We start from the raw sequence: 12,269 nt of genomic DNA, 5'->3' as shown, positions 1-12,269 counted from the left end.
CCCATTTCAAAAGCCAAATACAAATAATGGTTTTTTAGAATATACTTTGTATGACTACACTCTTAGCATGATAATGTTTTGCATCAAATTGTCACTGTCTCTTCATCAAGGATGTGTGCATTATTTTAACAATATGATAAAATAAAAAAGGGTTAAGTAATGAAAAGTTTGGCATTTATGTGCATTCTGTTTTAGCTTTGAAAAGATTTGGGTGTTTAAAAATATTTTACAGCCCAGCCGGGCGTGGTTCAATGGCTAAGCATTGGCCTAAGATCCAGGAGATTGGAGTTTGATTCCCGGTCAGGGCACATGCCTGGGCTGCAGGCTAGACAGCTGATCAATGACTCTCATCATTGATGTTTCTATCTCTCTCTCTCCCCCTCCTTTTCTTCTCTCTGAAATCAATAAAGATATGTTTAAAATATATATATATATTTTACAGTCACGATGTACAATTACATGCCAGAGAATTTTGGAATAAAAGATATCATGACTCATTTTATTAAAGTCTATCAATTCATATTAACACATTAGTTTTAATTCTTTCAAAGTATTTCAGATAGACATGAAACAAAATTTATTCCCCAATATGCTATCCATTGGATTAATTTTGGTTGGTAAGGTAATTCAGAGGCTTTTATGAAACGTCAGGCCTGAATTGCTATTTTCATCAAATACTACTTTTAAATGGTAAAGAATGACTTAGAGGACATTGTTAACTGAACCAGTGTAAGGTTGTTGTCACTATCGTCTTGCTGAGGCCCCAATAACCTGGTAATATAGAGTTCCCTACACTTGTTGATTAATCAGACATGCTATAACAAATGAAAGACACTTCTCTTTGTTTGATGGTGCTTTATATCACAAGCTATGTGTTGATGTATGTGCAGTGTTTTGAAATATGGAAAGTATCTGGTTAATTATGGGCAGTTTGTTTAGTTGTGTGAGAATTTTGCTTATTTTATTATTTTATTCTAAATGCAATCCTTATATTAAGAATTTACTCAATTTAAATCCTGTTCTTCATTGAGCAAGGTAAATTTTTTATTTTGGACTTTAAGATATATAGGAATAAAATCCTGGGGAGTCTAATAATTGAAACTAAAATACGATTATGGAGCCATGGATTGATTAAAGGTCTGGTGTGAAATAAACATAATTTATTAGCATACAGTGTATCTATGTCTGTAACTATAAGGTAGCCAACTCTAATGATATTATCATTGTAAGCTTTTCAACCTTATCAATTTTCAGATGTTTGCCTATGCCTGTAGGTTCCAAATTATTATCTTGGTGATGATGATTTCACTCAATTTGTTCCCCTAAATCCCAGTGGATACTGAAGAGATGTCAGGTGAAAATAGAAACACTAAAATATGGTATTTGTTTCTAATGTGTCCTTTTGCTGCTATGACTAGTTTACTTACATGAAAAGATTGAAGTTCTCAGTTTATAACAGAGTATCTTCAATAATATTAGGACTTTAAGTCACACAAAACTCTCAAATAAAATATTAAAATTCAGCCCCAGCTAGGTGGCTCAGTTGGGACAACCTGATGTTCCCCTAAAACACAACATTGAAAATCTTCAGGGGTATGATTGGGAAGCTAGTGAAAGAGCAAGAGAGATATCAAAGCAAATTTACAACAATCTCATTCTTTTTCATGAGAGTTCAGCTTTGATCACTAATCAAATGACCTGTGTAAGACCTCTATCATGTGAAATTTGCTCTCAGAGATTAACAGATACATTAAATGGAACAACTTGACTGGAAATTTCTGTATAATGAACACTCAATTCAGCTTTGGAGTAGCACTAAGGAAAATGTCTATAAAATATGCATTTGTCCTCAAATTGATAAAGGTTAGAGAATGATAGCATCACCAGAGCACATTTAATCACAGATATGAACTTGATATCTGAATATAGAAAGACTGAGATTTGCACCTCTATTTCTTGAAATATGTGTTATATATCAGCCAATTAAATAAATATGAGTTAATGAATGGTTCTCAAAAGCAATTTAAAGGTCAAGTAAGAGTAAGCATTTAGAATGAAGGAAAATATTGTACAAATGAATTTGTTTAACCTCATAAGAGCACATTTTTTCTCTCTGAGACAAAGCATATGAATCATACTCTAACATGAATCTTCATTTTGTTATGCTAAAAATATAGTTCAAAATACTGCCATTTTTTCTCACTCCTTCTCAACAATTGCAGATGGTAACAGTGCTTTTGTAAGTGATATCCAAAGAGAGATATCTGGGCATTCTTCTTTGCAATATATTCTTTGTGAATAGATATTTTTATTATTATGCACAAGTTTCACTTTCCCAGTATACTTGATTGATATGCATTAAAATCATAACTTTAGTTCAGGTTTCCTTTTCAACATGATAAAATGATCAACTATATGACTATGTCACATTTTTCCTATTAAAGACTACTGTGATATCCACAGGGTATTTTGGTGCTATGTGAGGATAATATATTTCCCTAGAAAAAATATTCATTTCTTCAAAGTTAAATGTTATTAATGAGTTACAGAAGCCCTCAGAGAATGTTGTTTTAAGTGTAATTAATTTTAAGTCCACTGATTCACAATGCATGTTACTTTGAACTTGTACTGAGTTAATCTGTACTATCTCTTTGGGACATAGTTTTGTTAAGCTAATTAAATAATGTCAATAATATTAAGGGAGACTGTACAGCCCACTAACAAAAATATTCTTAAAAGAATATTTTAGCATCACTCATTTAAATAGAAATTCTTAGCATATTAATCACACTTCTGTTTTTGTGCATTTATTTAATGTTGATTCACTAGTAGTTGGTGACTATGTACTTAGTTATGCAACAGTGAAGTTTATTATAAAACTTTAAAAAATTTAAACTAGGGCCCAGCCGGGCGTGGCTCAGCAGTTGAGCATTGACCTAGGATCCAGGCGATCTGGGTTCGATGCCCGGTCAGGGCACATGACCGGGTTGTGGGCTGCAGCCAATCAATGGCTCTCTCATCATTGATGTTTCTATCTCTTTCTCTCCCTCTCCCTTCCTCTTTCTGAAATCAATAAAGATATATTAAAAAAAAAATTTAAACTAGGATTTTCATCCAAGGTATCCTGAATTACTGAGATTACAAGCTTTAGCTTTTTAAAATTGTGCACATACACACATATTGTGGACAATAGTCTGTATACCAAACTGTATAAGAATTACATTTGGTAGCTCTGGATATATGATTTCATCTTGCTGGAGCTCATGAACAGTTGTGTGTTTTTTATCATAAATATTACTAACTATAGCAATACCCATGAGTTAAAGAGAACAAAAGGTTTTTTTTAGGACAAATAATGTCAATAAGTTTTGGATTATTGTCAAAACTTTGCTATCAAATTGATAAAGGCTCTTTTCAATTTGTATTTATGTGCTCTTTTAGTCATTGTGAATCAATTACAATTAAGTGAGGAAATGCAAAAGATATTTTGGGTTACTGTCAAGATGAATTTTTGAGAGAAGCTCTAGAGATGTTGTGAATTATATTTTATAAAAAAAAAATATTATTTGAACAATAATGTTGTACTTCTCCACCACACTTTTGGAAAACACTTTATGTGAAACTTAATCTGCCCTTTTATTTATTTATTTTTTAAATATATCTTTATTGATTTCGGAGAGAGGAAAGAAGATGGAGAGGGAGAGATGGAAACATCAATGATGAGAGTCATTGATTGGCTGCAGCCCACAACAAGGGCATGTGCCCTGACCGGGATTCGAACCGTGATCGCCTGGATCCTAGGTCGACACTCAACCGCTGAGCGACGCCCAGCCGGACATTAATCTGCCCTTTTAAAAGATTGTGTCAACTATTTTTCAGTTTAATTCCCAAATATGCCAAATTATGAAAAACTCTACAATTTTATATGTGTAATGAAATTAAAAAAAAAACAAACCTCACTCAACTATTTATTTTTTATTTTTTAGTTCTGTATGTGTTACTTGGTCTTTCAAATTCTCATGAACTCTCTAATATTGTTAGCCAAAATATTATCACTTGAATTCAGTTCTTTGCCTGCTTTGTTTTATTCTGTAAAGAGGAAGGTTATCTAGTAGGAAATTACTGACATCACTTGTTAATGAGAATGCGTAACTAGAGACACAGTGATAGCAAGGGAATTGAGAAGGTGGATGGTTCGTAACACAGTAGGCTCTAAAACTTGGCAGGTGCTTATTGAAACACGTAGATCTTCTGAACAGAGGGCAATATGAGTAACTTCCATTAGGAAATTGGAGGACAACACACAGTGCTGGGAACACCACATACCCACATGTGAAAGAATGATGTTACACCATTACCATATACCATATACAAAAATTCATGCAAAATGGATCAAACATTTAAATGTCAGCGCATAGAAGAAAGTATATAGGTTGCCAGCCCGGCCGGGCTCAGTGGTTGAGCATCCACCTAGGATCCAGGCGATCCCAGTTCGATTCCCGGTCAGGGCACAGGCCCGGGTTGAGGGCTCGATTCCCAGCAGGGGGCGTGTGGGAGGCAACCGATCCATGACTCTCTCACCATTGATGTTTCTCTCTCTCTCTCTCTCTTTTCCACTCTCTGAAATCAATAAAGATGTATTTAAAAAAAAAAAAGTATATAGGAAAAACTTCATGACTTTGGATTTGGCAAGGTTTCTTAGTTATGGCACCAAAAGCACAGACAATTTCATCTCTGGGTAGATACCCAAAACAAGTGAAAATTGGGACTCAAATAAATAGTTTTACATCCACATTCACAGCAACACTATTATTCATAAAAGAGGTAGGTAGGAACAAAACTGAATTGGAGTAGCAAAACAACACCAGATAGTAACTCAAAATTCATAAAAAACAAATGAAAATGACCAGAAATAGTAAATAAGAAGGCTGAGAAAACAAGATTTATAATTAGGTAATTGTTTCCCCATTTTTTTTCAGCTTCTTTAAAACCAATAATATCCATCAACTGATCAGTGGATTAATAAGTGTCCATAGAAAGTACAATCTTGGGCGATAAAAAATGAATTTGAAATACTAACATATACTACAACATGAGTGAACCTTAAAAACATTAGGCTAAATGAGACAGGCCAGTCACAAAAGACTCCTGTTGAAGGGTTCCATTTATATGACATGTTTAGAACTGGCCAATCAATAAAAGAAAAATGTAGAATAATGGTTGCTTGGGGCTGTGGAGTTTGGGGGGAAATGAACTGAGACTGCTAATGTATACAGGTTTGTTTTGCTTTGTTTCTTTTTTTTTTTTTTTTTTATGGTGATAAGAATATCCTGAAATTGATTTTGAAGATAGTTGTACAACTTTGTGAATATAATAAAAACTGTTAAATTGTTCACTTTAAGTAGGTGAATTATATCTCAATAAAGCTGTTAAAAAGAATGTCTATAAATCATATCTTCTTTCAGTGAAAATGACTTTGTATCAATTTCCTTAGCATAAATAGGCAAATGACTCAGTGTTAAAACTGTAATGTATTATTTTGTTGTAAAATTTAAAGCTGCCAGATCAATTGCTTTTATAAATGACAAGGAAATTAAATTTTGCTTTAAAGTATAGCTATATGTGCATTCATATATTTCCGTGCATATTTTATAATTTAATATCACCCAAAATACATAAAACTCTACCTTCCCAAACTTTCTCAAATATGACTGTAAAAATATAAGATATTTTAAATTCTAATCTCATAAGGACATCTTTTAAATGAAGAAATGCAACAATACATGAAGAAATGTAAATGGTTATCTAATGGAGATATTTAGTCTTAATGAAAGTCAGTTCTGTTGTTTTTTTTACTTACAAGCTTTACTTTGTTTTGTTAACATGATATTTATTACAAGTCAGTTCTTATACACCGTATACTTTAGTTGTAAGTGTGATAGCATAATGACAATACTTGGACTCTATATTGTTTTCAAGATTTATAGGATCAGGAATTTATATTTTTAATTTTTGTATTATATTTTCTTAAAGAATTGAACCTTTTTATCATGATGCAATATCCTTCATTATAGTTAATAACATTCTTTGTTCTAAAGTTATTATTTTTTTAATATATCTCTATTGATTTCAAAGAGAGGAAAAGAGAGGGAGAGAGAGAGCTGGAAACATCAATGATGAGAGAGTCATTAATCGGCTGCAGCCCGCAACCCGGGCATGTGCCCTGAACGGGAATCGAAGCCTGATCGCCTGGATCCTAGGTCGATGCTTAACCACTGAGCCAGGCCCGGCCAAGGCCTAAAGTTATTTTTCGTGTTGATATAGCTACTCTATTTTTATTTCACTAGCCTTTGTATGGTGTGCTTATTGATATTTCATACCTATTTGCATTTGAATACTTTATAAAAATCTTATAAAGGAGTTTTAAAAAGTATTATAGTTTAACACTAAGTACTTTATATTCGTAGCTTATTATGTTGATAAAGTGATTTGTCATGATTTCTTAAAATGAGAAATACAGAAATCAATTATCTTTGAGATAATTGTAGCTATATTTCATTCTTGAACAAAAAGGCATTTTAGAGTTCAATAAACTATGTTTTCAAATTAATCTAATTTATTGTTTGATTTATTTTCAAATTAATTAATTAGATTCTTAACCAAATGGTTAGGTATAATTGGTTAGTTCATTATATGTTTCTATGACTGGTTTTCCCATTCATTTTACTTATATACTTACTTTGTGTTAGTTAGGAGCCATATATCAACTGTCTTTTATATATAGATCAATAATCATAGTTTTCATTTATAGTCACAAACATAATTAAAAATATCTACATTCAAGAGACTAGGCCAAAGTAACCTAATTATGAAAATAAGACCCCACTCATCCACTCCTGGTTATTTCTGATTCTCTAAGAATAATTTCTTCACAAATCAAGAATCAATTGTTAAAATATTGGAAGTCTCTAACATATTTATATATATATATTTTTTCATGTAACAATATTTATTTTAAGTAGCTAATAAAATATGCTTTTTTTAATATAAATTTTATCATTTGTTTCTCACCCTAACAGCTGCAGAAATAACAGTTCAACCAACTGTGGAAGAGGCCTCTGACAACTGCACTCAAGAATGTCTCATCTTGGGTCATTCTGATGCCTGCTGGATGCCAGCTGCTCTGACCCACGCCAGCCCTTCACACGCACAGGCCTCTGCTGTGTGCCACAGTCCTCCCCTGCCATCGGCCTCTGCTCTCCGCCGCCGCATCCCTGCAGTGACACAGACAATTGCTCTCTGCCATAGCCCTCCGGTGACCCAGGTTATTGCACTGTGCCATAGCCCTCCAGCAACACAGGTCTCTGCTCTCCACCACAGTCCGCCACTAGCGCAGGCTGCTGCTCTTCGCCACAGCCCCCCACCAGCACAGGCTGCTGCAGTCCACCGCAGCCCTCCTCTGCCACAGGCTGCTGCCCGCCATCGCAGCCCTTCACAGCCACCAGTGGGTTTGCAGCAAGGTTGGGGGCAAGGGGCTGGGCCTGAAGGACTACTGTCTCTTGATCAGGGAGTGCAAGGTAGTACAGGATCTCAGTTTTATACTATGTCTGAAAGATTTCATCCTAGTGATGATTCAGTTAAAGTCATTCCTTTGAAAACCTTCACTCCAGGAAAACAGGCTAGACCCTCTAGGGATGATTCTCCCATTATGGAAGAACATCCTTTATAAAGCTACAATGGCTAATTCACATTTTTCAACAGAATGTATATAATCAAAATTTAAGATCCAATTTCAATGAATATTCCAAATCGTTAGGTTTGTAAATAGCTATGTAAATAGAAACAGATACCAGAATAAACTCTAGAGCTAGACCCTTAGTCAAAAGATAAAAATAAAATGTACAATTTCTTTCATTTAGAATGTGTATTAAAAAAGAAAAGAAATTTAAAATCTCACATCCTTTGTACAGAAAGGCTTATCATGACAGATATTAATATGTAATGTATAGAATTTCTGATGCACTGTAATTTTTCATTTATTTTTACCAAAATGTGCAATATTACTGATTTTTTTCCCCTTCTGATTTTTGTGGACCTAGTAGGTAGCAAATGGAAAACTAGCAAATGTCTGATTTTCCAAGCGTGCCTTTAGTTTATCTCAACTTTTGTTCAGATAACATTTGAAGGTATAAGTAGGGTCACATTTTTGTTTGTCTTTTTGTTTGATATATGTTGTTAGTCTCCAGTTTTTTGTTGTTAGTGTTTGTACAAAACTGCACAGTAGGGAGTGTAAATATCTCTTATATTTTTGTCCCTGTCTTTTTAATGTTTTCTACCTTTATTTGAAGAATATATTGTTGATATAATTTGTATATACATTTTCTGTAAAGAATATATATATGTAAACTGTACAGATTTCTGTCTATAACCTATTCTCTACTCTTTAGTAGAGTTCGAGACACTGAAGTGCAATATCTGTGCCCAAATTAGGCAAATATTTGCTAAAAGGGCCTCTTTCTATAAAAATTTGTCTTTGTAATTTAGTGTAAAGTGCATCATAAATCATATTGTATCTGCCATTTTAAGCCTATGTTCCATTATTAATTGGGTTTTTATCTTCTGAAATTTGTATATAAAAGCCTAGCAAATCACAAGGAAAATGGATGCATTCGATGCATGATTCATTTACAACTATGACTGGAAACTGCTATTTTCTAAAGACTGTCAGGAAGATTTAAGTGTTGATATGACAACTGAATAGGCTGATACCAAAAGATGTTCAGTAATAAAAGTAAACAAATTAATATAACTGTATATAAAACCACATAATAAACCTATATGACTAAGGGATTTTTATCATTCTAGCTCAACTTGCTGAAGACAACCACTGATAACAAGATGAGAGTCAGGAAGGAACTTTTCAAGAGATGTACTTATAAATCTCCATCAAAAGTGTTACAGTATAGAATTTTAAGGAGATGTGCAGAGGGAGAAATGAGGTTCATGACTGCTTCTTGGGGTAGATAAGAAATACCCTAATAACACACTCAAAAAAGACCCAACAAAATCTCGTATATGAAAACAAAATGTGTTCTAAGCAAAGAATACAGTAGTATTCCTAGGGAACATTAATTTCCTTCTGTTGTCTGTTCTTTATTTTCTTTTTTGTCCTTCTAACTGGCCATGATCTTCTATGTGCACATTTCACCAATATACAGGAACAGCACCAACTTAATTTTCCTCCATAGCAAAACCAAGAAAATGTCTTGTTTCAGTATTATACTAAATCAAGAGACAATTAATGTATTAACTGGGGGTGGGGGAAGTGAATATTTCTTGTTAATTAAATTAGATGTAGACTTTGTAATGTGTAACTTGAAGATATGTAATTTATGATTAAACTGTGTGTAAATGTTGTAATATAAAGTGTGGTAAATGTATAATTTCATTAGTGAAGGCTTCCACTGAATGTTGAGAAAGCTTCTCTTTTTGTGCCCAGCAGATTACGTAGCGTTTTGAGAATATATTGTTCCCATTGTGAAACTCTTTAAATCATATTTGATTTGGTGTGTAGAATAAATTCTTAACTTTTAGCTACAAGAGTTTAATTAGTGAAATTTTAAATTAATTTGTATTATTAATTTTTTTTCTCCATTGTGTTTGTTAATAATATTCAAAGGGATTTGCAGCATACTGGTAGTCCAGGTGCATGTGAACCCTGAAGGACCGATGATGTTTGTAAATTTATTGAAATATGACTGTGTATAGGTGTTGATATTATTGTTGATATTGTTGACAATTAAAATTTAAACCTGGGGAAGATAAAGAAACCCAGAATAACAAAATCAGAGCTTCCAGTAGAGTTTAGGCGGTTTTCTCTCCGAAAACTTGCAAAAATAATGTGTGAGTATTTGTTCTTGTATTTTAGTTATTTTCACATTTTTTTCTCTCCATATTTTAGTTAAGATCTACACACACAAAATTAAATAAATAAAAAAGAGATAAAAAGGAAAAACTGAAAAAAAATCATTAAGGGATACATTAGGAATATGATTGATTGCTATGTAAATAAAAATAAGAATAGGAACCAAAATTAGATATTGGGGAATTTTTTTCTGATAGTGTGATTTATTAAGTCTTAAGTGTGGCTCTTAAATCCTCGTATCTAAAAATTGGCAAAGTTTTGTTACCTTTCCTAGAGCTATAGGAATGAACAAATATGCTTTTATTGCCCTTTCTAACTCTGATTATATAGTCAGACTTAGACTGTGTTCACAATATTAAAAGACTGGGCGCCCTCTTCTGCGTTTGTGCCAGAGAGGCTTTCAACGGAAGCAGGCGAGAAGCCAAGGAGGCGAGGGGAGTGAGCCCAGTTACTCTCCCCTTTGCATTCTCTCCCGAAGCTTCCGCGGGTCTGGCCTTGGCGACCTGTAAGGCCCGAGGCTTCAGATCTGATGAGGTCTTTCTCATCGCAGTGCAAATTCTTTCTCTGAATGGATGGACAGAGCTGTAGGTTGACAAAGCCCACAGGTGGCGCTTCTGGTGTGCAAAATTATATAGTCACAGAACCAGAAAAAGTCCTGTTTTACCATCGATCGAAAATAATTCCCTTGAAAAAAAAGAAAAATTTGATTTACTTTGTAATTAGAACTTCAAATTGAATGACAAGTATGATAATATGTTCAGTGAGACTCGTTATTCAATTTCTGTGGCCGTGTTCAGTTACGTGTGATAAATAATTTAGTAGCTATAGCGTTAATATATCACACTTATAAGTATGTATTCGAACGCTGTGTATCTTATATGCTAAGTGCATACACATTTTTTCCTTGAACTTTATCTTCAAGTTTTAGCTAATACTGTGTGGGTGTATTAAAAACAAACTTTCATATGATACAAACAATGTAATAAATTTAGAGAGTACATTTTGTGTAGTCTCATTTAGTTATTTAACAATTTATTTCTGGTAATGTAAATTTGGTTAGCAAAAATGGTTGTTAAAAGATTAGTGCTATTGTGTATTGGTGACAGTTATGAAGAGCCTCTGCCTTCCCAAGCTAATATTTGTCACACACTTTCATTAAAATGGAAAAAAAGCAGACTAAAATAATCACAAATTGTGCAGTCCTTACAATGTAATCTTGTCACACACACACACACACACACACACACCCTTTCCAGTCATGGGAAAATTAGTAAATTTGACCCACATGTATATTTCAACATTCGTTTTTTGTTGTTTACATTAAAATTGAATGTGCATATATCTCCTAATGTACACTTATGAACATCTAGCTGTTTACGTGTTTTTTACACACTTCTGATTCATATTTTCCAGTATGGTTATCATTTCTTGTTTTTCTTCTTTCATATTTGTTTCAAACCAAATTTATAGTTATGTTTAGATTAATTTTTTATCACAATCATTAGACAATATTTTGGATGTTGCCAGTTGGCACAAGTGCTCTAGAAAACATGGGAGCAAAAGAAGCTGAACTATATTTGGACAAAACCTTTTACGTTACGTGCCAATTACCACACCAGAGCAATTTTATGCAGAGGCCTTAAAATATTCATTCATAGTAAATTTTGTACATTAACAATCCATGTGCTTTCAGTAAATGTGATTTTCAAAAGCAGTGCAAATTGACAACAGCAGAAGTAGTAATGAAAAAGCTACTCAGAAAAATGTGTGTGCACAAATGAAAAAAAATGAAGGCAATTGTTTAGTGATTGTATGTGATCTTTGTAGAAATAAAATGTGTGCAATTTATGCTATCTCTGCTTAAAATACTTGGAATTTTATGAAATATAGATTTATGTTTGTATTTGGAAAAGATTCCTCCTCTGTGACATCATACAGCATCGGAAAGTGAACAGTATCCCAAAGCAGCTCTAGCCACGCTTTGGAAGTGAGAAGGTTGGATATTGTATGGCCCAGGATGGCAGTATGTAGTCCAGTGGCAAATGTGTATTAATTGTTCTATTTCAGGTTCTGTATTGCATGTTTTCTTATATTCATTAATATAGGTATTAATAAAGTTATAAAAATAAAAGTGTGTTTTTGTGTGTGTGTTTGCTAATTTAAAAGTCAAAGGTTTTATTTCATTTTAATTTGGTTTTTAAATTCATATAGAGTGAAATATACCTTGGTGGTGGTACACTTCTATGAGTTAGCATCCATTTTTGTTTACTCTGGTGGGCTATTCAATATAATTCTTTGAATGAACATCATTTCTCTCACTTTTCAAAGTTGGTGAAAAATACTG

At 33.3% G+C, this 12,269-nt stretch overlaps 1 protein-coding gene across 3 annotated transcripts in view; it reads left to right on the top strand.

Annotated features, from left to right (window-relative positions):
• Positions 1-12,040, top strand: part of PCDH11X (protocadherin 11 X-linked) — a 674,530-nt gene extending 662,490 nt beyond the window's left edge. For all 3 annotated transcript variants that reach the window (XM_081126095.1, XM_081126094.1, XM_081126092.1), the window contains one exon: positions 7,080-12,040. In XM_081126095.1, the coding sequence (XP_080982221.1) occupies positions 7,080-7,729 (650 nt within the window). In that variant the 3' untranslated portion in view covers positions 7,730-12,040. The remainder of the gene's footprint in view (positions 1-7,079) is intronic.
• Positions 12,041-12,269: the final 229 nt, after the last annotated feature.

This window comes from Miniopterus schreibersii (genome assembly GCF_964146895.1).
Source record: "Miniopterus schreibersii genome assembly, chromosome: X".
Lineage (NCBI taxonomy): Eukaryota > Metazoa > Chordata > Mammalia > Chiroptera > Miniopteridae > Miniopterus > Miniopterus schreibersii.
This window is presented reverse-complemented; position numbering and strand designations above follow the sequence as displayed.